Source organism: Coregonus clupeaformis, unplaced genomic scaffold, assembly GCF_020615455.1.
Source record: "Coregonus clupeaformis isolate EN_2021a unplaced genomic scaffold, ASM2061545v1 scaf1184, whole genome shotgun sequence".
NCBI classification, from domain to species: domain Eukaryota; kingdom Metazoa; phylum Chordata; class Actinopteri; order Salmoniformes; family Salmonidae; genus Coregonus; species Coregonus clupeaformis.
Genome location: NW_025534638.1, coordinates 38798 through 65448, shown reverse-complemented (window position 1 = coordinate 65448; position 26651 = coordinate 38798). Strand labels below are relative to the sequence as shown.

Below are 26651 nucleotides of genomic sequence, written 5' to 3'. Positions count from 1 at the left end.
TCTGCTGCTCCTATACCATTGAGGGTACGGTGTGGATAAGAGAGAGACGCTCATTTCATATTCCGTGAAGCCCTCTGCTCCTCTGAAGGGGGTGTGTCTTTCTGTTACCTATCAGTACAGAACGCCGGCGCTCTTCAAAGTCTGCCTGACGACAGCTCAACTCAACACGGTGCTGAATACAGAGCTTAATGGCCCCTGAGGGAGAGGTACCGGGGACCATCTAACACGGAAGGTTTGATCGGTGCCTGCTACTGCCAGCTGGATCCCCTCCATGCAGATGAGCCAGAGAGAACACAGGAGAATACATTGAGGTGTTATGGCTGTTATGAACAGGGTTATTAGCACACATGCAATTTGTTTATTGCTCTCATCATCGTTACATAGAGAGGAAGTGCTGTTGTAAAAGCTGAGGTCCATCATCATCTCAGCAATACGTAAACACACACCTGTTGTCCTGTACCTCACACACACACACACACACACACACACACACACACACACACACACACACACACACACACACACACACACACACACACACACACACACACACACACACACACACACACACACACACACACACAAACAGAAGCATACACCACAGATGGCTCTGGGATGGCTGGGGAGAGAGGTGAGTATGGCCTAGACATGCACACACACTCTAACACACAGTGAACAGCAGCCTGCTGAGAGCCTGGCACACCGTCACCCGGCCACCGACACCACTGACCACTGGGCAACAATAACACACGGAGCCCTGGGCAGGACCACCCACTGCCCACCACCACCCCCTCTCAGGCTGCTAACACTGGGCACAATGTGTGCTACAGATGGCCTCAAAATGACACAAGACTAAAGGAGTACAAATGAGAAAATATGTGTGAGGACAGCAGTCTTGATAGGACTGTCAAGAAAATGAATGTGTATCTGAATGAGCACTTGGGAGCCAGATCAGAGAGTGCAAGGAAAATCAGAGGCACACCAGATACTTTCTCCCTGTCTCCAGCTATGTTTTGATCTCTGTTTATCTCTCTCTTTTTTAGTCAGTCTGTCTCACTCTCGCTATTCTCTATTTTCAAGCTTTCTGTTGGTTACTCCATCTTTGTCACTTAGATCACGCACACGCGCTAACACACACACACACACACACACACACACACACACACACACACACACACACACACACACACACACACACAAAGAGCTGTCACTGCAGTCGCATGTTTAAATCTGGTCTTTCCTGTCAGCCATCTGGGGTTGGACCAGCTGCCCTGAGTGGGTCCTAACATGCTGGAGACACTGAGCCCGTGGGACCAAGGATAGACGCAGCAAAAGAGTTTTAGAAGGAAAACCAAAAGAGGCTTGGTCAAACAATATATAAACAGTCTTGCATTGATGTTTACTTAGCTTTCTTTTTTTTGTTGTGGAAATGAAAATGTGTTATTGGGACTCAGAAAGGATATACTCAGTTTAATCATATTTGATGGAGGATTAGGCCAGTGCTTGGGAGTGCTTCCAAATCTTGGGAAAAAAATAATAAATGAAATTGCAGTATATTGCGACTAAAACTGAAATGTGAAACCCACCTGTCCTGGAGGAAGAACCTCAGCTCTCCAGGTCAGTTCTGTTCTCCCACATACTACTAGCTATTGTTAGACTAGATGGTATAGCAAGTTTTTGAGTGCTGGAATGGGACTATATAAATCCATTCCATAATTTTTTGATTAAGTAGATCAGTACTAAATGTATTGTCACATGAATTTGATGGAGGTCAACGTGGGCGATAGGAGGAATTAAGCTCTGTTGTGTTAACTAGCTTAAGTATAGGTGTCTCGAGAGTCATAGTAAAAAGATTCACCCAATAACCTATCAAGCGTCTTGCTTCGTTTATCTTTGAGTTTCCTGTCTGTTCATACAGTCCACAGACTGTTGCCATGCAGGAGGGTGGAGCCAGAGGGGAAGAGGACTATCCTGATAACGAGCTGGAGAATGACTGCAGTGGTGATGGTGATGAGGAGGAAGACTCCTTTTAAACTATTCATTTCAACCCTTAATCAACTAGACATGTGAAAAATGACACCACTTAATTGGACGGCTGTAGCTAGGCTAACATAATGAATCCAACCCTGTTTCTCCTCAGAAGGGTCTGACTGTTCCTCTCTGAATGATGCCTGGTCCACAGCCTCCATGCCCGTCCTGCCAAAGTAAATTTAATCGTTTTTCTGTATGATGAAATGTCGATTAATCGATGACGTTGTTGGAATGCTTTGTGCGTTTTGAAGATATTAATTATTATCCTATTGAAATGGACTCTTGGTTGAAATGTGGGGCGGCAGGTAGCTTAGTGGTTAAGAGCGTTGGGCCAGTAACCGAAAGGTCGCTGGTTCTAATCCCCGAGCCGACTAGGTGTTAAATGATTAATCGTTGACGTTGTTGGAATGCTTAGTGCGTTTTGAAGATTGATTGAAAGAAAAAAACCATGTCATTGCTATTCTATGATTTGTGTTCTTACATATTTTGACAATGATGCCAATTCAACTGTATTTTGGTAACTTACCAGACCACAAGTTCACCCGGGGTCATAACAGAAATCTGAAATGGTCCGGAGAGTAACCTATATCCCCGGTCATGGTTTCAGACCATCAAATTGTATTTGTCACAAATGTGCCGAATACAACAGGGTGTAGACCTTACCGTGAAATGCTTACTTACAAGCTCTTAACCAACAATGCAGTTCAATAAATAAAGTTAAGAAAATATTTACTAAATAAAATAAAGTAAAAATTTAATTAAAAAGTAACACAATACAATAACGAGGCTATATACAGGGGTACCGGTACCGAGTCAATGTGAAGGTTAGTCGAGGTAATTTGTACATGTAGGTAGGGGTAAAGTGACTATGCATAGATAATAGACAGCGAGTAGCAGCAGTGTAAATAGTCTGGGTGTCCATTTGATGAATTGTTCAGCAGTCTTATGGCTTGGGGGTAGAAGCTGTTAATGAGCCTTTTGGACCTAGACTTGGCGCTCCGGTACCGCTTCCCGTGCGGTAGCAGAGAGAGCAGTCTATGACTAGGGTGGCTGGAGTCTTTGACAATCATCTAGGTGTCATTGAGTTTAACAGAAGGTTCAGTTCTTTATAGTCTATAATTTATAGATAATGATGTTTACAATACCAGGAAGTCATGTTGTTAATCTGTACACTTGACACAGAGTAACCTCTTGACTAAAAACACAAATGATTTGAGAGAAATGCCCATTTATTAATCTGTGAAGACCGTAGTGTCATGTTTCATCCTATTGTGGCTAGATCTCTGTAGAATGACCATTCATAACTCCTATAACCCTCCCAGTCGGGGCACCTGACAGTTCCCTGGTACGGTGATGACAAAAACCCAAGAGAGAATTGAACCTTTTTTTTTTGTTCTAGTGGTTGCTGCCGGTGAAAGGTTGAAAGCACAGAGGCTGGTGGAAAGGTCTCCCAATTGTCAATCAGTGATAAAAGTGGAACTATCTTTCAATAATGGGGACATGAGTCTCTGTGGTGTAATAGTGCTTGGCCTGTGGGATCATTGTCAGCCCATGACGTCCCCAGCTGATTTGTTGATTAGCGTTAGGCCCTTTTTTGTTTTCGTCACAGCAAAAGCCCATGTAGAGTAGAGCTGTTACCGCCAAGTCAATGCCATCCACTCACTCTCAGTAGAGTCAGGCTATTTTCGAAGCAGGAGGACCAAGCAGGAAAACAGCATACTACATGACTGTCACGTGAGTTTTTTTGGGGTTAAATTCTTTGCCCAGATAATTCGTTTTTTTTTATTGATTGATCTTGCGGGCGTTTGGTTTGGTTAGAAACTACTTTTAATTCAAAATGTCTCCTGCCTTTCCAAAGACATGGCCGACCGTGCCTCTGAGTTAAACAGTGGAATTTAAACGTGAATGATCCTGCTAGGTGCCAACTAGCGTTATTGTTTTGTTCCACTGGACACTGATGACCAGGCAGTAAGCATGTTGTCTGTGGCTCAATGGAAATTAACAGTTGGAAGGGAAGAAATCTCTTTCCAAACTCGTCAGGAATTTTATATTCCATGTTAAACGAGTGTCTTTATAGTCTGTGTGTCTGTTTGATAACGTTCCCAGTATTCCCACTGTTTGCAGATTTAGTACAACGTCATGGCTCTAATGCTACGGTGTGTGTTCCAGCATAGCGGATGAGGGGGAGCTGATGAGCTCTGAATCGGAGGATGAGGGGGAGCTGAAGCCAGCGCTCGTCCCCAGCATGTTCCCCTTCCTCCCCCCAACGCTGTACTTCAGCACTGCCAACCAGAGAGGTAAGACACCCCTTCACTGCGTTTATTTTACATTTTACATTTTAGTCATTTAGCAGACGCTCTTATCCAGAGCGACTTACAGGAGCAATTAGGGTTAAGTGCCTTGCTCAAGGGCACATCGACAGATTTTTCACCTAGTCGGCTCGGGGATTAGAACCAGCGACCTTTCGGTTACTGGCACAACGCTCTTAACCACTGAGCTACCTGCCGCCCCGTTTATAATGGTAGACTGCTTTAAGGGTGTATCCCAAATGGTTCCCTATGTAGTGTGGTACTTTTGACCAGGGCTCATAGGGTGTCATTTGGGAAACAGCTAATAAACTGCTTGACAATGTTAAACTGCTTGACAATGTTAAACTGCTTTAGATTTTTTTGGGGGGGAAAAGAAGCTTCTACAGAAAAAATATTCCCTTCCAATTTTATCCAAGTATGAGCTGATCTAAGATGTTTTGTTTGCTTTTGGTTGGGGTTGGGGTTAGGGTTTTGGACAAATATTGTTATATGGTTATATCAAAATATTCTACAGGACATTGTGTGGGAGCTTATTAAAGTGAAGTCCCCCCCCCCCAGTAGAGAGACTGCTGCCTCTAGTCCTATAGCTCTATTGTACATAAGCTGAATCCAAATGACACCCTTCTCCCTTTCTATAGTGCACTACTTTTGACCAGGGTCCGTAGGGAATAGGATTCCGTTGGGACCCATCCATAGACCTATTCCTGTAGCTGTGTGTTGTGTGTTTCAGTGGAGCCCCTGCCACCGGAGCAGAGGAAGCTGCATCCATAGACCTATTCCTGTAGCTGTGTGTTGTGTGTTTCAGTGGAGCCCCTGCCACCGGAGCAGAGGAAGCTGCTCAAATGGAAGATCCATAGACCTATTCCTGTAGCTGTGTGTTGTGTGTTTCAGTGGAGCCCCTGCCACCGGAGCAGAGGAAGCTGCATCCATAGACCTATTCCTGTAGCTGTGTGTTGTGTGTTTCAGTGGAGCCCCTGCCACCGGAGCAGAGGAAGCTGCATCCATAGACCTATTCCTGTAGATGTGTGTTGTGTGTTTCAGTGGAGCCCCTGCCACCGGAGCAGAGGAAGCTGCATCCATAGACCTATTCCTGTAGCTGTGTGTTGTGTGTTTCAGTGGAGCCCCTGCCACTGGAGCAGAGGAAGCTGCTCAAATGGAAGATCCATAGACCTATTCCTGTAGCTGTGTGTTGTGTGTTTCAGTGGAGCCCCTGCCACTGGAGCAGAGGAAGCTGCTCAAATGGAAGATCCATAGACCTATTCCTGTAGCTGTGTGTTGTGTGTTTCAGTGGAGCCCCTGCCACTGGAGCAGAGGAAGCTGCATCCATAGACCTATTCCTGTAGCTGTGTGTTGTGTGTTTCAGTGGAGCCCCTGCCACCGGAGCAGAGGAAGCTGCATCCATAGACCTATTCCTGTAGCTGTGTGTTGTGTGTTTCAGTGGAGCCCCTGCCACCGGAGCAGAGGAAGCTGCATCCATAGACCTATTCCTGTAGCTGTGTGTTGTGTGTTTCAGTGGAGCCCCTGCCACCGGAGCAGAGGAAGCTGCATCCATAGACCTATTCCTGTAGCTGTGTGTTGTGTGTTTCAGTGGAGCCCCTGCCACCGGAGCAGAGGAAGCTGCATCCATAGACTTATTCCTGTAGCTGTGTGTTGTGTGTTTCAGTGGAGCCCCTGCCACCGGAGCAGAGGAAGCTGCATCCATAGACCTATTCCTGTAGCTGTGTGTTGTGTGTTTCAGTGGAGCCCCTGCCACCGGAGCAGAGGAAGCTGCATCCATAGACCTATTCCTGTAGCTGTGTGTTGTGTGTTTCAGTGGAGCCCCTGCCACCGGAGCAGAGGAAGCTGCATCCATAGACCTATTCCTGTAGCTGTGTGTTGTGTTTCAGTGGAGCCCCTGCCACCGGAGCAGAGGAAGCTGCATCCATAGACCTATTCCTGTAGCTGTGTGTTGTGTGTTTCAGTGGAGCCCCTGCCACCGGGAGCAGAGGAAGCTGCATCCATAGACCTATTCCTGTAGCTGTGTGTTGTGTGTTTCAGTGGAGCCCCTGCCACCGGAGCAGAGGAAGCTGCATCCATAGACCTATTCCTGTAGCTGTGTGTTGTGTGTTTCAGTGGAGCCCCCTGCCACCGGAGCAGAGGAAGCTGCATCCATAGACCTATTCCTGTAGCTGTGTGTTGTGTGTTTCAGTGGAGCCCCTGCCACCGGAGCAGAGGAAGCTGCATCCATAGACCTATTCCTGTAGCTGTGTGTTGTGTGTTTCAGTGGAGCCCCTGCCACCGGAGCAGAGGAAGCTGCATCCATAGACCTATTCCTGTAGCTGTGTGTTGTGTGTTTCAGTGGAGCCCCTGCCACCGGAGCAGAGGAAGCTGCATCCATAGACCTATTCCTGTAGCTGTGTGTTGTGTGTTTCAGTGGAGCCCCTGCCACCGGAGCAGAGGAAGCTGCATCCATAGACCTATTCCTGTAGCTGTGTGTTGTGTGTTTCAGTGGAGCCCCTGCCACCGGAGCAGAGGAAGCTGCATCCATAGACCTATTCCTGTAGCTGTGTGTTGTGTGTTTCAGTGGAGCCCCTGCCACCGGAGCAGAGGAAGCTGCATCCATAGACCTATTCCTGTAGCTGTGTGTTGTGTGTTTCAGTGGAGCCCCTGCCACCGGAGCAGAGGAAGCTGCATCCATAGACCTATTCCTGTAGCTGTGTGTTGTGTGTTTCAGTGGAGCCCCTGCCACCGGAGCAGAGGAAGCTGCATCCATAGACCTATTCCTGTAGCTGTGTGTTGTGTGTTTCAGTGGAGCCCCTGCCACCGGAGCAGAGGAAGCTGCATCCATAGACCTATTCCTGTAGCTGTGTGTTGTGTGTTTCAGTGGAGCCCCTGCCACCGGAGCAGAGGAAGCTGCATCCATAGACTTATTCCTGTAGCTGTGTGTTGTGTGTTTCAGTGGAGCCCCTGCCACCGGAGCAGAGGAAGCTGCATCCATAGACCTATTCCTGTAGCTGTGTGTTGTGTGTTTCAGTGGAGCCCCTGCCACCGGAGCAGAGGAAGCTGCATCCATAGACCTATTCCTGTAGCTGTGTGTTGTGTGTTTCAGTGGAGCCCCTGCCACCGGAGCAGAGGAAGCTGCATCCATAGACCTATTCCTGTAGCTGTGTGTTGTGTTTCAGTGGAGCCCCTGCCACCGGAGCAGAGGAAGCTGCATCCATAGACCTATTCCTGTAGCTGTGTGTTGTGTGTTTCAGTGGAGCCCCTGCCACCGGAGCAGAGGAAGCTGCATCCATAGACCTATTCCTGTAGCTGTGTGTTGTGTGTTTCAGTGGAGCCCCTGCCACCGGAGCAGAGGAAGCTGCATCCATAGACCTATTCCTGTAGCTGTGTGTTGTGTGTTTCAGTGGAGCCCCTGCCACCGGAGCAGAGGAAGCTGCATCCATAGACCTATTCCTGTAGCTGTGTGTTGTGTGTTTCAGTGGAGCCCCTGCCACCGGAGCAGAGGAAGCTGCATCCATAGACCTATTCCTGTAGCTGTGTGTTGTGTGTTTCAGTGGAGCCCCTGCCACCGGAGCAGAGGAAGCTGCATCCATAGACCTATTCCTGTAGCTGTGTGTTGTGTGTTTCAGTGGAGCCCCTGCCACCGGAGCAGAGGAAGCTGCATCCATAGACCTATTCCTGTAGCTGTGTGTTGTGTGTTTCAGTGGAGCCCCTGCCACCGGAGCAGAGGAAGCTGCATCCATAGACCTATTCCTGTAGCTGTGTGTTGTGTGTTTCAGTGGAGCCCCTGCCACCGGAGCAGAGGAAGCTGCATCCATAGACCTATTCCTGTAGCTGTGTGTTGTGTGTTTCAGTGGAGCCCCTGCCACCGGAGCAGAGGAAGCTGCATCCATAGACCTATTCCTGTAGCTGTGTGTTGTGTGTTTCCAGTGGAGCCCCTGCCACCGGAGCAGAGGAAGCTGCATCCATAGACCTATTCCTGTAGCTGTGTGTTGTGTGTTTCAGTGGAGCCCCTGCCACCGGAGCAGAGGAAGCTGCATCCATAGACCTATTCCTGTAGCTGTGTGTTGTGTGTTTCAGTGGAGCCCCTGCCACCGGAGCAGAGGAAGCTGCTCAAATGGAAGATGAGCACTGTGACTCCCGCCGTGGTCAAACACACCATCGTCAGGTCACACTTCAAAGTCACCAAGAGTGAGTTCCTTAGCGGTTGAAATCCTTCCCTCTTGCCTAATTTACATTTTTAAAGACCTCTTGAATGTCTGTTCACATTTGTGTAAAACATTAATGAAGTTATTGTTGTTGCAGAAAGTCATGATTGGCTTGGCTGCTGGGGTCACCATATGAAGTCCCCTGGGTTCAAGGCCATCAGGGAATACCAGAAGGTAAGCTAGGTAGGGCTGGGAACAGGGTTGGTAATTAACATGGTGTACTATGGTGTGATTTTTGTCCTCGTGTTTCTTTGCTAGTTACATCGTTTTGTTTACACGCCAGGTTGTTTTTCAATGTTAGTTTGAGTTTGCTGTAGCTGACTGCTGCTAGGAGGTCATCGCCTGAGATGTTTTTCATCACAGGCAAGTTGAGTGCCCAAGTTACCACGGTAACGGCCCGTCCCTTAAAGGGGAAGCTGAATATTTTTCTCTCGCCTAATGATTGAGCATGGAACACTCCTAAAAACGTTTTATTCATGAACCTTTTAGTCATTTCTTATCATTAAAACACTAATTGTTCTCCTAGATTTATAAGTGTGCTTCAACATTTTTAATTAGGAGCACGTCACGTTCAACATGTCACAGAGTAGAGCGCTGAACTCTAAGAATAAGTACGCTGCATCAAAATGTATTGCTGTTCGATGCTGGGATTTTATTGAGATTCGATATTCCAAACGCATTGCTCACCTTACAGTGCATTCGGAAAGTATTCAGACCCCTTGACTTTTTCCCCATTTTGTTACGTTACAGCTGTAATCGCTGCCAAAGGTGCTTCAACAAAGTATTGAGTAAAGGGTCTGAATACTTATGTAAATGTGATCTTTCAGGTTTTTCCCCCATACATTTGCAAAAATGTCTACAAAACTGTTTTTACTTTGTCATTACGGGCTATTGTGTGTAGATTGATGAGGAAAAACAACTATTTAAATCAATTTCAGAATAAGTGGAGTCTTCTTGGGTACGACGCTACAAGCTTGGCACACCTGTATTTGGGGAGTTTCTCCCAATTGGCTCCCTATTTAAAAAGAAGCTATGAAGGAAATGGCTCTGGATAAGAGCGTCTGCTAAATGACGTAAATGTAAGGAAAAAATACTGGAGTTTTGGTGCATGTAAAGCCAACTAGCGCAAAAATAATATTGCCAAAACGATATATTGTCAAAAATAATATTGCAATATGTAACTATCAATTGTTTGTTTATTTTTCCCATTAGTAAAGGTAGGCAGGAATGGGCTGAAGCTAGCCTGGTCCCAGATCATTTTGTGCCATCTTGCCAACTCTTTGGGTCATTGTCACACCTCAGGGATCTGGGACCAGACAAGCAAGAATAATATTGATTCAATCGGTATGGATCTTTCATTTCTTTCAACCTTCGTTTTGATCTGCATATTGACTTGTCTCTCTGCGTTCTTTCTAGTTGAACCACTTCCCCGGCTCGTTCCAGATCGGTCGTAAGGACCGTCTGTGGAGGAACCTGTCTAAGATGCAGGCTCAGTTTGGTAAGAGGGAGTTCAGCTTCTTCCCCCGCTCCTTCGTTCTTCCTCAGGACATCAAGCTGCTGAGGAAGGCCTGGGAGGACAGTGGTAGCAGGCAGAAATGGATCATCAAGCCGGTAGGTGGATCGTATATCTAAATCCGTTTTGGGCTGTGTCTGAAATGGCTTCCGTTCCCTAGTGACGGTGCATTTCTCCTGGGTTTGGATCTTTTGTCTAACGATGCGTCTGAAATGACACTTCCCTATAAAGTGCACTATAGCAAACTACTTTTGGCTCTAGGGAATAATGTCATAACCTTGGTGTTTCTTCTGACGTGGATGCATTGGGATGTGTATTAGTACTGGCTGTATAGGGGATGTAGTGGATGTGTATTAGTACTGGCTGTATAGGGGATGTAGTGGATGTGTATTAGTACTGGCTGTATAGGGGATGTAGTGGATGTGTATTAGTACTGGCTGTATAGGGGATGTAGTGGATGTGTATTAGTACATGCTGTATAGTGGATGTAGTGGATGTGTATTAGTACTGGCTGTATAGTGGATGTAGTGGAAGTGTATTAGTACTGGCTGTATAGTGGATGTAGTGGATGTGTATTAGTACTGGCTGTATAGGGGATGTAGTGGATGTGTATTAGTACTGGCTGTATAGGGGATGTAGTGGATGTGTATTAGTACTGGCTGTATAGGGGATGTAGTGGATGTGTATTAGTACTGGCTGTATAGGGGATGTAGTGGATGTGTATTAGTACTGGCTGTATAGGGGATGTAGTGGATGTGTATTAGTACATGCTGTATAGTGGATGTAGTGGATGTGTATTAGTACTGGCTGTATAGGGGATGTAGTGGATGTGTATTAGTACTGGCTGTATAGTGGATGTGTATTAGTACTGGCTGTATAGGGGATGTAGTGGATGTGTATTAGTACTGGCTGTATAGGGGATGTAGTGGATGTGTATTAGTACTGGCTGTATAGGGGATGTAGTGGATGTGTATTAGTACTGGCTGTATAGGGGATGTAGTGGATGTGTATTAGTACTGGCTGTATAGGGGATGTAGTGGATGTGTATTAGTACTGGCTGTATAGGGGATGTAGTGGATGTGTATTAGTACATGCTGTATAGTGGATGTAGTGGATGTGTATTAGTACTGGCTGTATAGTGGATGTAGTGGATGTGTATTAGTACTGGCTGTATAGTGGATGTGTATTAGTACTGGCTGTATAGGGGATGTAGTGGATGTGTATTAGTACTGGCTGTATAGGGGATGTAGTGGATGTGTATTAGTACTGGCTGTATAGTGGATGTAGTGGATGTGTATTAGTACTGGCTGTATAGTGGATGTGTATTAGTACTGGCTGTATAGGGGATGTAGTGGATGTGTATTAGTACTGGCTGTATATGGGATGTGTATTAGTACTGGCTGTATAGGGGATGTAGTGGATGTGTATTAGTACTGGCTGTATAGGGGATGTAGTGGATGTGTATTAGTACTGGCTGTGTAGGGGATGTAGTGGATGTGTATTAGTACTGGCTGTATAGTGGATGTAGTGGATGTGTATTAGTACTGGCTGTATAGTGGATGTGTATTAGTACTGGCTGTATAGGGGATGTAGTGGATGTGTATTAGTACTGGCTGTATAGGGGATGTAGTGGATGTGTATTAGTACTGGCTGTATAGGGGATGTAGTGGATGTGTATTAGTACTGGCTGTATAGTGGATGTAGTGGATGTGTATTAGTACTGGCTGTATAGTGGATGTGTATTAGTACTGGCTGTATAGGGGATGTAGTGGATGTGTATTAGTACTGGCTGTATATGGGATGTGTATTAGTACTGGCTGTATAGGGGATGTAGTGGATGTGTATTAGTACTGGCTGTATAGGGGATGTAGTGGATGTGTATTAGTACTGGCTGTGTAGGGGATGTAGTGGATGTGTATTAGTACTGGCTGTATAGGGGATGTAGTGGATGTGTATTAGTACTGGCTGTATAGTGGATGTAGTGGATGTGTATTAGTACTGGCTGTATAGTGGATGTAGTGGATGTGTATTAGTACTGGCTGTATAGTGGATGTGTATTAGTACTGGCTGTATAGGGGATGTAGTGGATGTGTATTAGTACAGGCTGTATAGTGGATGTAGTGGATGTGTATTAGTACTGGCTGTATAGGGGATGTAGTGGATGTGTATTAGTACTGGCTGTATAGTGGATGTGTATTAGTACTGGCTGTATAGTGGATGTAGTGGATGTGTATTAGTACTGGCTGTATAGTGGATGTGTATTAGTACTGGCTGTATAGTGGATGTGTATTAGTACTGGCTGTATAGGGGATGTAGTGGATGTGTATTAGTACTGGCTGTATAGTGGATGTGTATTAGTACTGGCTGTATAGTGGATGTAGTGGATGTGTATTAGTACTGGCTGTATAGGGGATGTAGTGGATGTGTATTAGTACTGGCTGTATAGTGGATGTAGTGGATGTGTATTAGTACTGGCTGTATAGTGGATGTAGTGGATGTGTATTAGTACTGGCTGTATAGGGGATGTAGTGGATGTGTATTAGTACTGGCTGTATAGTGGATGTGTATTAGTACTGGCTGTATAGGGGATGTAGTGGATGTGTATTAGTACTGGCTGTATAGGGGATGTGTATTAGTACTGGCTGTATAGGGGATGTAGTGGATGTGTATTAGTACTGGCTGTATAGTGGATGTGTATTAGTACTGGATGTAGTGGATGTGTATTAGTACTGGCTGTATAGGGGATGTAGTGGATGTGTATTAGTACTGGCTGTATAGGGGATGTGTATTAGTACTGGCTGTATAGGGGATGTGTATTAGTACTGGCTGTATAGGGGATGTAGTGGATGTGTATTAGTACTGGCTGTATAGTGGATGTGTATTAGTACTGGCTGTATAGTGGATGTGTATTAGTACTGGCTGTATAGGGGATGTAGTGGATGTGTATTAGTACTGGCTGTATAGTGGATGTGTATTAGTACTGGCTGTATAGTGGATGTAGTGGATGTGTATTAGTACTGGCTGTATAGGGGATGTAGTGGATGTGTATTAGTACTGGCTGTATAGTGGATGTAGTGGATGTGTATTAGTACTGGCTGTATAGTGGATGTAGTGGATGTGTATTAGTACTGGCTGTATAGGGGATGTAGTGGATGTGTATTAGTACTGGCTGTATAGTGGATGTGTATTAGTACTGGCTGTATAGGGGATGTAGTGGATGTGTATTAGTACTGGCTGTATAGGGGATGTGTATTAGTACTGGCTGTATAGGGGATGTAGTGGATGTGTATTAGTACTGGCTGTATAGTGGATGTGTATTAGTACTGGATGTAGTGGATGTGTATTAGTACTGGCTGTATAGGGGATGTAGTGGATGTGTATTAGTACTGGCTGTATAGGGGATGTGTATTAGTACTGGCTGTATAGGGATGTAGTGGATGTGTATTAGTACTGGCTGTATAGTGGATGTAGTGGATGTGTATTAGTACTGGCTGTATAGGGGATGTAGTGGATGTGTATTAGTACTGGCTGTATAGTGGATGTAGTGGATGTGTATTAGTACTGGCTGTATAGTGGATGTGTATTAGTACTGGAAGTATAGTGGATGTGTATTAGTACTGGCTGTATAGGGGATGTAGTGGATGTGTATTAGTACTGGCTGTATAGTGGATGTGTATTAGTACTGGCTGTATAGTGGATGTAGTGGATGTGTATTAGTACTGGCTGTATAGGGGATGTAGTGGATGTGTATTAGTACTGGCTGTATAGTGGATGTAGTGGATGTGTATTAGTACTGGCTGTATAGTGGATGTAGTGGATGTGTATTAGTACTGGCTGTATAGGGGATGTAGTGGATGTGTATTAGTACTGGCTGTATAGTGGATGTGTATTAGTACTGGCTGTATAGGGATGTAGTGGATGTGTATTAGTACTGGCTGTATAGGGGATGTGTATTAGTACTGGCTGTATAGGGGATGTAGTGGATGTGTATTAGTACTGGCTGTATAGTGGATGTGTATTAGTACTGGATGTAGTGGATGTGTATTAGTACTGGCTGTATAGGGGATGTAGTGGATGTGTATTAGTACTGGCTGTATAGGGGATGTGTATTAGTACTGGCTGTATAGGGGATGTAGTGGATGTGTATTAGTACTGGCTGTATAGTGGATGTAGTGGATGTGTATTAGTACTGGCTGTATAGGGGATGTAGTGGATGTGTATTAGTACTGGCTGTATAGTGGATGTAGTGGATGTGTATTAGTACTGGCTGTATAGTGGATGTGTATTAGTACTGGAAGTATAGTGGATGTGTATTAGTACTGGCTGTATAGGGGATGTAGTGGATGTGTATTAGTACTGGCTGTATAGGGGATGTAGTGGATGTGTATTAGTACTGGCTGTATAGTGGATGTAGTGGATGTGTATTAGTACTGGCTGTATAGGGGATGTAGTGGATGTGTATTAGTACTGGCTGTATGGTGGATGTGTATTAGTACTGGCTGTATAGGGGATGTAGTGGATGTGTATTAGTACTGGCTGTATAGGGGATGTAGTGGATGTGTATTAGTACTGGCTGTATAGGGGATGTAGTGGATGTGTATTAGTACTGGCTGTATAGTGGATGTGTATTAGTACTGGCTGTATAGTGGATGTAGTGGATGTGTATTAGTACTGGCTGTATAGTGGATGTAGTGGATGTGTATTAGTACTGGCTGTATAGGGGATGTAGTGGATGTGTATTAGTACTGGCTGTATGGTGGATGTGTATTAGTACTGGCTGTATAGGGGATGTAGTGGATGTGTATTAGTACTGGCTGTATAGGGGATGTAGTGGATGTGTATTAGTACTGGCTGTATAGGGGATGTAGTGGATGTGTATTAGTACTGGCTGTATAGGGGATGTAGTGGATGTGTATTAGTACTGGCTGTATAGTGGATGTAGTGGATGTGTATTAGTACTGGCTGTATAGTGGATGTGTATTAGTACTGGAAGTATAGTGGATGTGTATTAGTACTGGCTGTATAGGGGATGTAGTGGATGTGTATTAGTACTGGCTGTATAATGAGACAAGCTCTAATCTAGATACATGTCATGTATTAGTGGATCAAAATAATCCTTATTTCCATGTCTCTCCTGTAGCCTGCGTCTGCTCGGGGGATTGGAATCCAGGTTATTCACAAGTGGAGTCAGATGCCATGCAAGAGACCACTACTGGTGCAGAAGTACGTAAGCTAAATATTTGAGTAGACTGACCAGAGCAGTTTAAAAAGCAGTATCAGTCAAAAGACAGACAGTGAGGTATCAGATTGAGATTGTATTGAGTATACAGTCCACACCATATCTATTTTGACAGTGAAGCTAAAATTTTAAATGTGGCTTTGTACTCCAACATTTTGGATTTGAGATCAAATGTTTCAGATGAGGTGACAGTATATAATGTCACCTTTTATTTGAGGGTATTTCAATACATATCTCTTTCACCGTTTAGAAATGAAAGCACTTTACGTCACCTCATATGAAATGTTCTATCTCAAATCCAAAATGCTGGAACATAGCACCAAATTTAAAACTGTAAGCTTGTTGACCAACTACAGGAATACTGACCTCAGAGTCTCCAGTTTACAGTGGGGATTCCCCAGTCCAGCAGAGAGCAGCTTCACTCCTGAATCCTTCAGGTCATTGTTACTCAGATCCAGCTCTCTCAGGTGTGAGGGGTTTGACTTCAGAGCTGAGACCAGAGAAGCACAGCCTTCCTCTGTGACTAGACAGCCTGACAGCCTGCAAGAGTAAAATCATTTTAAAATCACACTGCTTTACTTTGGTGGTGAAAATATATATTTTCAACATTTTCAGATACATCAGAGTCCTGAAACCTGCCATATCTATTCATATATGTATATAATGTATATATGTGGTCCTCTGTAGCTCAGCTGGTAGAGCACGGCGCTTGTAACGCCAAGGTAGTGGGTTCGATCCACGGGACCACCCATACACAAAAAAAATGTATGCACGCACGACTGTAAGTCGTGCGTCTGCTAAATGGCATATTATTATTATTATGTATTATTATATATACACTACCAGTCAAAAGTTTGAACACACCTACTCATTCAATTATACTATTTTTTTTATTTATTTTTTACATTGTAATGCATCAAAACTATGAAATAACACATATGGAATCATGTAGCAACCAAAGAAGTGTTAAACAAATTAAAATATATGTTATATTTGAGATTCTTCAAATAGCCAACCTTTGCGCCTTGATGACAGCTTTGCACACTCTGTTCTCTCAACCAGCTTCATGAGGTAGTCACCTGGAATGCCATTCAATTAACAGGTGTGCCTTCTTAAAAGTTAATTTGTGGAATTTATTTCCTTAATGCTTTTGAGCCAATCAGTTGTGTTGTGACAAGGTAGGGGGGTATACAGAAGATGGCCCTATTTGGTAAAAGACCAAGTCCATATTATGGCAAGAACAGCTCAAATAAGCAAAGAGAAACGACAGTCCATCATTACTTTAAGACATGAAGGTCAGTCAATACGGAACATTTCAACAACTTTGAAAGTTTCTTCAAGTGCAGTCACAAAAACCATCAAGTGCTATGATGAAACTGGCTCTCATGTGGACCGCCACAGGAATGGAAGACCCAGAGTTACCTCTGCTGCAGGGGATAAGTTCATTAGAGTTACCAGCCTCAGAAATTCCAGCCCAAATAAATGCTTCACAGAGTTCAAGTCACAGACACATCTCAACATCAGCTGTTCAGAGGAGACTGTGTGAATCAGGCTTTCATGGTCGAATTGCTGCAAAGAAACCACTACTAAAGGACACCAATAAGAAGAAGAGACTTGCTTGGGCCAAGAAACATGAGCAATGGACATTACACCGGTGGACATTTGTCCTTTGGCCTGGAGTCCAAATTTGAGATTGTTGGTTCCAACCGCCGTGTCTTTGTGAGAAGCGGTGTGGGTGAACGGATGATCTCGGCATGTGTAGTTCCCACCGTAAAGCATAGAGGAGGAGGTGTTATGGTGTGGGGGTGCTTTGCTGGTGACACTGTCTTGGATTTATTTAGAATTTAACCACACTTAACCAGCATGGCTACCACAGCATTCTGCAGCGTCACGCCATCCCATCTGGTTTGCGCTTAGTGGGACTATCATTTGTATTTCAACAGGACAATGACCCAACACACTTCCAGACTGTGTAAGGAGAGGGATTGAGTGCTGCATCAGATGACCTGGCCTCCACAATCCCCCAACCTCAACCCAACTGAGATGGTTTGGGATGAGTCAGACCGCAGAGTGAAGGAAAAGCAGCCAACAAGTGCTCAGCATATGTGGGAACTCCTTCAAGACTGTTGGAAAAGCATTCCAGGTGAAGCTGGTTGAGAGAATGCCAAGAGTGTGCAAAGCTGTCATCAAGGTAAAGGGTGGCTATTTTAAGAATTTCAAATATAAAATATATTTTCATTTGTTTAACACTTTTTTGGTTACTACATTATTCCATATTTGTTATTTCATAGTGTTAATGTCTTCACTATTATTATACAATGGAAAAAATATTAAAAAATAAAGACGAACCCTTGAATGAGTAGGTGTGTCCAAACTTTTGACTGGTACTGTATATACATGAATTAATGTATCATTATTAACAGTAGATAACACTACTAAATTAATCCTTGTGTGTGTGTGTGTGTCCAGTGTGTGTGTGTGTCCAATGAGTGTGTGTTCATTTAGTGATACAGGAATACTGACCTCAGAGTCTCCAGTTTACAGTGGGGATTCCCCAGTCCAGCAGAGAGCAGCTTCACTCCTGAATCCTTCAGGTCATTGTTACTCAGGTCCAGCTCTCTCAGGTGTGAGGGGTTTGACTTCAGAGCTGAGACCAGAGAAGCACAGCCTTCCTCTGTGACTAGACAGCCTGACAGCCTGCAAAGAGTCAAATCATATTAAAACCACACTGCTATTCTTTGGTGTTGAGTAATTTTCTTTCTGTGAGTAGATAACATGTTTCTAAACACTACTAAAGTAATCCTGATGATTCCATGATTAAGAAAGATCATGAATGAATCATGAATAATAATGAGTGAGAAAGTTACAGAGGCTACAACAAAACATGCTAACCTCTCACCATTAACATCAAATAAAAGGTGACATTCTATAATGAAACATTCAATCTGAAATCCAAAATGCTGGAGCATAGCACCAAATGTAAAACTGTAAGCTTCACTGTCCAAACACATATGGTGTGGACTATGTGTGCCTGGTAAACACATGTGGATCTGGTGAACAGTTATCACTTGTTGACCAACTACAGGAATACTGACCTCAGAGTCTCCAGTTTACAGTGGGGATTCCCCAGGACAGCAGAGTGCAGCTTCACTCCTGTATCCTTCATGACATTGTTACTCAGATCCAGCTCTCTCAGGTGTGAGGGGTTTGACTTCAGAGCTGAGACCAGAGAAGCACAGCCTTTCTCTGTGAGTCCACAGAATGACAGCCTGCAAAGACATCATCATGATTTCACAAACACACAATTTAACACCAGTAGTGTAGAAGGACAATGGCAGATGCATTTGGTTTATTCTCTTAAACAACATATAGATTAGTCTTCCATCTCCTAGAATTGCATGGTCATATGGTTATACTAATGTGAACACCAATGCATTGATTCAGTAAGTTTTTCAATATAATATAATATATTATATACATATTATAATATATATTTTTCTCTAAACTGAATATTTCTTCCTGATGATTAGTACTTAAATGTCATTTTATGTACTCACAGAGCAGCTCTGGAGGCTTTGACCACTGGCAGCAGCCTCAGAAGACCTTCCTCTGATCTGGAGTATTTATTCGGGTCAAACACATCCAGCTCCTTTTCTGAAGTCAGCAACACAAAGACCAGAGCTGACCACTGTGCAGGTGACAGTTTGGCTTCTGAGAGACTTCCTGATCTCAGGTAGCTTTGGATCTCCTCCACTAGAGAATGGTCATTCAGTTCATTCAGACAGTGGAACAGATTGATGCACCTCTCTGGAGAGGGATTCTCCCTGATCTTCTCCTTGATGTACTTGACTGTTTCTTCATGGCTCTGTGAGCTGCTTCTTGACTTTGTCAGTAGACCTCGTAAGTGCTTCTGATTGGACTCCAGTGAGAGGCCCAGAAGGAAGCGGAGGAACAGGTCCAGGTTTCCTGTCTCACTTTGTAAGGCTTTATCCACAGCACTCGTGTAGAAAGTAACTTCAGGCTTGTGTCTGAGCAGCAAAGAAAAGTTACTGGTCTTCGTTTGCAGTTTGTCCATTAGATTCTCATTGTTGTTGATGAATGAGAGGAACACATATACAGCAGCCAGAAACTCCTGAATGCTCAGATGCACGAAGCAGTACACCTTGTCCTGGTACAGCCCACATTCCTCTTTAAAGAGCTGTGTGCACAATCCTGAGTACACTGAGGCTTCATTGACATCAATGCCAGCCTCTTTCAGGTCTTCTTCATAGAAAATCAGATTGCCATTCATAAGCTGTTGAAAAGCCAGTTTTCCCAGTGACAGAATGATCTCTTCATTCCAGTGTGGACCTGTCTCTTCTTTCCCAAGATACTTTTCATTCTTCTGTTTGGTATGAAACACCACAAGGTGTGAGTACATCTCAGTCAGAGTCTTGGGCATCTCTTCCCTCTTGTCTGTACTCAACATGTGTTCAAGGACTGTTGCAGAAATCCAACAGAAGACTGGAATGTGGCACATGATGTGGAGGCTCCTTGATGTCTTTATGTGTGAGATGATTCTGCTGGCCAGGTCCTCATCACTGAATCTCTTCCTGAAGTACTCCTCCTTCTGTGGGTCATTGAACCCTCGTACCTCTGCCACCTGGTCAACACACACTGAAGGGATCTTATTGGCTGCTGCAGGTCGGGTAGTTATCCAGAGGAGAGCAGAGGGAAGCAGATTTCCCTTGATGAGATTTGTCAGCAGAACATCCACTGAGGTTGACTCTGTGGACGTCACAACAGATCTTGTTCTTCTGGAAGTCTAGGGGCAGTCGGCACTCATCCAGACCATCAAAGATGAACAGAACTTTGTACTTGTTGTAGTTGGAGATTCTTGATTCTTTGGTTTCCATTGAGAAGTGATTGAGAAGTTCAATCAAAGTGTGTTTTTCCTTTTTCATCAAATTCAGCTCCCGAAAAGGGAATGAAAATACAAATTGGACATCCTGATTTGCTTTTCCTTCAGCCCAGTCCAGAATGAACTTCTGCACAGAGACTGTTTTTCCAATGCCAGCGACTCCCTTTGTCAGCACAGTTCTGATACGTTTGTCTTGTCCAGTTAAGGGTTTGAAGATGTCGTTACATTTGATTGCAGTCTCTGGTCTTGCTTGTTTCCTGGTTGTTGTCTCAATCTGTCTCAGCTCATGTTCATTATTGACCTCTCCTGTTCCACCCTCGGTGATGTAGAGCTCTGTGTAGATCTTATTGAGAAGTGTTGGGTTTCCTTGTTTAGCGATCCCCTCAAATACACATTGAAACTTCTTCTTTAGATTAGATTTGAGTTCACGTTGGCAAATCACAGCAAGCTCATCTGAATGAAGAAATATATATTAAGGATATAAGGATATTAATATTACGTCTGTTTTAATGCCTACAGTATTCTAGGACTGTTATAAAATTTTAAATTATAATCATTTCTTCGTTTAACTGTCTGTATAAATCTCTCTCTCTCTCTCTCTCTCTCTCTCTCTCTCTCTCTCTCTCTCTCTCTCTCTCTCTCTCTCTCTCTCTCTCTCTCTCTCTCTCTCTCTCTCTCTCTCTCTCTCTCTCTCTCTCTCTCTCTCTCTCTCTCTCTCTCTCTCTCTCTCTCTCTCTCTCTCTCTCTCTCTCTCTCTCTCTCTCTCTCTCTCTCTCTCTCTCTCTCTCTCTCTCTCTCTCTCTCTCTCTCTCTCTCTCTCTCTCTCTCTCTCTCTCTCTCTCTCTCTCTCTCTCTCTCTCTCTCTCTCTCTCTCTCTCTCTCTCTCTCTCTCTCTCTCTCTCTCTCTCTCTCTCTCTCTCTCTCTCTCTAACAACAACACAACACATCCCTGCTGCTACTTGATGAGGTCACTAGGTGTTGTGTTAAGGCTGCTACAATATCATTGAGTTACACAGCTACTTTAGCTGTACTTTAGCTACAGCTTTTAAATGTTCTAAAACAGCATTCAACATGAGGCAGACAGCTCTTACTTTTCTCCAGTGTGTCAGCAAGCTCCTTCTGGTTCATTTTCCTCAGGACGTGTAGTGTGATCTTCAGAGCCCCCTCTCTGGCACTGCTCTCCTGCTTCTCATCTGGTTGATGACTCTGAAGACTGACCACTGAGAATCTCTGACTCTGATATCTCCTGTTGGTTTCTGTGGACAAAAGATGAGATTACATCTCCTCATCCAGGGAGTACACACAAACACACACACACACACACACACACACACACAGGGAGGGAATGTTGTGTTTGTTTAATATTGTTTTAGGACTATGAAAATTGAAAAAAGTATTAGCCTATGGATTATGAAAACAACAAAAATAAATGGGAAAATGGGAGAGGAGAAATGACTAGAGACAGTGTTGTTTAACTCACTGACCATGACCCATGAGTTGTTCTTACCTTTGTTCACTAGAAAAGTATCCCTCTCTAAAGGATATGGGATGATGCATAGACCGGTCACTCTTCATGGACACACAGCTGGGTACAGGGGAGGCTGGTCTCTCCTGCTTGATTGGACTTCAACACAACAGAGACAAACATTACGTCTCTCATCTACTCTGAGCTCAGATGTGGAAACAGAGGAAGAGTTTCATTCCAAAATGCTATATATCCATTTTCAGAAATGTTTGTAAATGATCTTCTATTTGTTTAAAGAAATTATCAAATAAATGGTTGTGTTTTCTCACTATCTAATCATAGCAGGGGGTTGTTCAATGACAGACATGTGTTTGTTTAAAATCGATCACTTAATGGCTTCATTTCAGAGAGACAAATGTTTTTTTTTGCAAATTGCTATATATCTGCCTTACTCTCAGAGAAATAAGTAGTACTGATAGATTTTACACAGTTAAATGTAATAAATAACTACATTTTTAATAAAGAACTGTACAAATGATACACTTGTGACATCAATATTTAAATATTGTAAAATAATAATTCAATACAGTAATATGAGATCTGTATGTAAAACATTTACATTTGATATTTTAGTCATTTAGCAGATGTTTTTTATCCAGGGTCCGGTTTTCCAAAAGCATCTTAAGGCCAAGTTCATCATTAGAACCTTCGTAGGAGCATTGTTAAATCTCTGAGCTGTTTCCCAAAACCATCGTTATTAACGTTGCACTTGAAAACGCTCATATTCTAACACCTGCCTCAGACCACTTGTAGAACAGCCAAGTGCGTCGTTAGATGCTTTTTTGCCCTCTCGCGTCACTTTATACACAGAAGATCTCCGCTAAACATAGAATCACATGGTTTATCCGTCTCTCTGTGACCGCAGATAAATTCAGAACAAAGTTGACTACAAATACAAAGTTGCCAATGTCTTTGTAATTGATTCAAACAAGGGACGTATAAAAATGTGCTTCAAATGAAAACCGAGATGACTGCATTACAATATAAACAGTAGGCTATAGGCCTATTTCAATCATATTGGAATATATTCAATGTTCAATATATTTAGTTTTATTTTGCTACTTGTAGGCTACTGTCTGTAATTTGTCTCAATATATTTCATGATGTGTAGCCTAACATGTGCCCAATGATGTGCCGAATCTGTGATTTAGTGCATTTGTATTGTGTAAGCATTAGAATAAACTACCTCAATATTTGCAGCCGTAGGTAATAATATCTTTCTAGAAGCTGATCCGTGGTCAGTATTGTGAAATAATTATAATGTTAAGGAATGATTTTAATGGAGAAAACTGATCCGAGAGCAGCGCTCCCCTTCTTTCGATCCTATCAGTGTCGATACATGCTCCACCGGACGTGACTGATCCAGTTTCTACTTGTCTGCCTGCGGATATGGAACTCTGACCTGTTCAACGGACGTGTGACCTTGTCCCGAATCTGCTGTTTCGACCCTCTCTCTCTCTCTACCACTCCTGCTGTCTCGACCTCTGAATGCTCGGCTATGAAAAGCCAACTGACATATACTCCTGAGGTGCTGACGTGTTGCAACCTCTATAACCACAGTGATTATTATTTGACCCTGCTGGTCATCTATGAACATTTGAAAATCTTGAAGAACGATCTGGCCTTAATGGCCATATCCTCTTATAATCTCCCCCCAGCACAGCCAGAAGAGGACTGGCCACCCCTCAGAGCCTGGTTCCTCTCTAGGTTTCTTCCTAGGTTCCTGCCTTTCTAGGGAGTTTTTCCTAGCCACCGTGCTTCTACATCTGCATTGCTTGCTCTTTGGGGTTCTAGACTGGGTTTCTATATAAGCACTTTGTGACAACTGCTGATGTAAAAAAATATATAATTGTGGTACGCATATGAAGCAGACCAGGCCAGGGTTTAGGGTTTGAGAAAACAAAGAAGTAAAAATGACTTCCTTAGTTGTTAGTAAAAAAAAACGTAACTCAGCATTGTTGGTTAAGGGCTCGTAAGTAAGCATTTCACAGTTGATAATGTTTCAGGACTATGAAAATGGAAAAAAGGATTAGCCTATGGATTATGAAAACAACAAAAATAAATGGGAAAATGGGAGAGGAGAAATGACTAGAGACAGTGTTGTTAAACTCACTGACCATGATCCATGAGTTCTTCTTACCTTTGTTCATTAGAAAAGTCTCCCTCTCTAAAGGATATAGGATGATGCATAGACCGGTCACTCTTCATGGACACACAGCTGGGTACAGGGGAGGCTGGTCTCTCCTGCTTGATTGGACTTCAACACAACAGAGACAAACATTACATCTCTCATCTACTCTGAGCTCAGATGGGGAAACATAAGAAGAGTTTCATTCCAAAACGCTATATATCCATTTTCAGAAATGTTGGTCAATTAGCTTTTATTGTTTAAATAAATTATTAAACCACTACAAGGCTTTGGAAAACTTGCACAATTGGTGGCTGACTAAATACTTTAAGTGACCCGTAGTTACAAGAGCTAGCCAAATCCCTCAGATTAGCCACGTAGCTTTGAATGGACTCACCCGGCCGTTGGCGTCTCTTCCGTAGCCGGTAGCGTCGCTCTTTCCCGGCGAAGTGGTTCCGTAGGATGCTGACTGCAGCAGTGAATGTAGGAGCCGATCCAAGCGCTCTGAAAATCCTCTGTCCCTCAAGGCAGTGACGGAGAAGTGCTGTCCTCCGCTTGTCGGAGATTGTAGAAAAGTCCATAGCTTCGAGATAAGTGTTTAAACTTTCAAGCCAGTTATTCCACTGGACTGGAGGTTCGCCAGGCACGGCAAGTAATGGTGCTGGCGGTGGTAAACTGAATTCAGCCATCTTCGTCGCCAATGTTATATCTAGCCTAGCTGTAGTAGAACGGACATCTGGACAGTTTCACATTGTACATCACTCTGTCATTTAATGACATGTGCCACACATTCTGACAACCCTTTCATCCGTAAAGCAGCACACTGTCGTAAACCATAACAACGTGCAGTACGACGTACAGCACGTCGTACCATACATAACAATATTATTCTGAAGTAACAGTACTTTTACTTGAGTAAAATTTTTGGCTACTCTATCCACCTCTGTAAACCAAACTTACCTCCCGCCAGAGAGACAAAACTTCAACCTCTGACTCTGAATGCATTCAACCGTGCTGAATACAGCAACGCATGCGCGGAGCCTTCCTGATTTGGCCATGCGACTTTGACTATTGTAGATAATCCAAGTACCTAGTTCCGACTGGGAAGATTCACTTGAATGACCCTACAAGTAGGAATTACAAGTGAGAAATTGAGAAAATTTTGTTGCCAATCTTATTGGTTTAAGAATTGTTCCGACTTCAAAACCACTTTAACACAATCATGTCGGAGTTACAACTTCCCATTTTTCACGAGAATGTGAAGTTGGCATAATACAGCATTCACGTGCTAGTCGGTACTTGGAAACGGACATTTCTGACTTGCTAACTGGTTGAACGTGTTACAACAAGTATATAATATGATTGACATAACCATAATAGAAAGGCCTTGGAAGTGCCATAAGTGAAAGCCGAAATTTCATTATTTTACATTAACCTCTTTAACATGTATTAAATGAATTATGAAGAAAATTGTGTAATTTAGGCTCTACGAAATATGAAATGCATTATGAAGAAAATCGTGTACTGTTGCCTACACGGAAAAGGGGCCTTTCTGACCAAAAGTGCTAGAAATCCGCTAATATGCCATTTAGCAGACGCTTTTATCCAAAGCGATTTACAGTCATGTGCGCATACATGTTTACGTATGGGTGGTCCCAGGGATGGAACCCACTACCCTGGCGTTACAAGCGCCATGCTCTACCAATTGAGCTACAGAGGACCACGTATAAATAGATCAATTGTGCCTTTTTTGATGGAAATATTGAGGTGGGATTTTGGAGATCAGGTCATAATTTACGCGCGCTCTCTGCAAATAAGGCGGGCCAGCTGGATGTCCTAGGGCACGATATGCACCCTCTTTGCGTGGATGGCACACAGTTTGGTGTCCTCGAACAGACCGACCAGGTAAGCCTCGCTGGCCTCCTGCAGGGCCATCACGGCGGAGCTCTGGAAGCGCAGGTCGGTCTTGAAGAACAGGGCGATTTTTCTCCCCAGGCACTGGAAGGGCACATTGCGGAGGAGCAGCTCAGTGGAGCTTTGGTAACGACGGATCTCTCTGAGACACGGTGCCGGGCCTGTAACGGGGAGGCTCTCCTGCGCGCAGCCTTGGCGGCGAGCTGCATCCTGTAGGCTTTGCCACGGGTGGATTTGCGAGCGGTTTGCTTGGTTCTGGCCATGGCGCTAGCTTCCTTCTTAGACAGTCGGAGTATAGCCTCGAAATGCCCATGTGAAATGTATAAAGCCGGCAGTGGCATCTGCTGATTGGACACCATCTCCACACCACCCCGATTGTACCGTTGCGGAGGCCTCCTCTGTCGGCTATCGGAAGGGATGCTTTGCTTCTTTTCTTTTTTTGACCGCGCACCCAAAACAGTACACTGCGCGCCCAAAACAATACACTGCGTGCCCAAAAAACACACTGTACGCCAAAAAACAATACAATTTGCGTGCGCCCGCAATAATACACTGCGCGCCCAAAACAATAGAACACACGCAATAATAGTCGCCAAAGTCAAGAGTGAAATCTTGTGTTATAATTTTAATGCTAGCCTGCTATGGCAAACGAGGCCAATAGTAAACTGCGTGGATGCAACTGCACACTGCGCGCAGGCATTAGGACACTGCCGCGCGATAATATTCGCCAAAGTCAAGAGTGAAATCTTTTGTTCTAATCACCACATGTTCAATAATGGCATTTACCCACTTTATTCAAATTACAACCTCTCACTTTCAGTTATTTGAAATGAAATAATCTCTCAAATATCACTATATCTAAAACAAGCCATAGAAAGTTGGTTGCAATTTCAATTAAATCA

At 43.8% G+C, this 26651-nt stretch overlaps 1 protein-coding gene across 1 annotated transcript; it reads left to right on the top strand.

The window, feature by feature from the left end:
- Positions 1 to 564: 564 nt before the first annotated feature.
- On the top strand, positions 565 to 21383 carry LOC123486376 (tubulin polyglutamylase TTLL4-like). Its single transcript, XM_045217694.1, has 9 exons — positions 565 to 1617; positions 1919 to 2007; positions 2141 to 2204; positions 4201 to 4328; positions 8403 to 8513; positions 8628 to 8704; positions 9947 to 10141; positions 15184 to 15266; positions 21320 to 21383. The coding sequence occupies exons 2-9, from the start codon at positions 1935 to 1937 to the stop codon at positions 21381 to 21383; spliced, it is 795 nt and encodes a 264-aa protein (XP_045073629.1). The 5' UTR covers positions 565 to 1617; positions 1919 to 1934.
- Positions 21384 to 26651: the final 5268 nt, after the last annotated feature.

Bases quoted from the DNA above. Each gene is read 5' to 3' on its own strand.
- LOC123486376 (XM_045217694.1), top strand. From the start codon at position 1,935: ATGCAGGAGGGTGGAGCCAGAGGGGAAGAGGACTATCCTGATAACGAG. The intron at 8,514-8,627 runs GTGAGTTCCTTA...TTGTTGTTGCAG, and splicing joins ACACTTCAAAGTCACCAAGA to AAAGTCATGATTGGCTTGGC. The intron at 8,705-9,946 runs GTAAGCTAGGTA...CGTTCTTTCTAG, and splicing joins CCATCAGGGAATACCAGAAG to TTGAACCACTTCCCCGGCTC.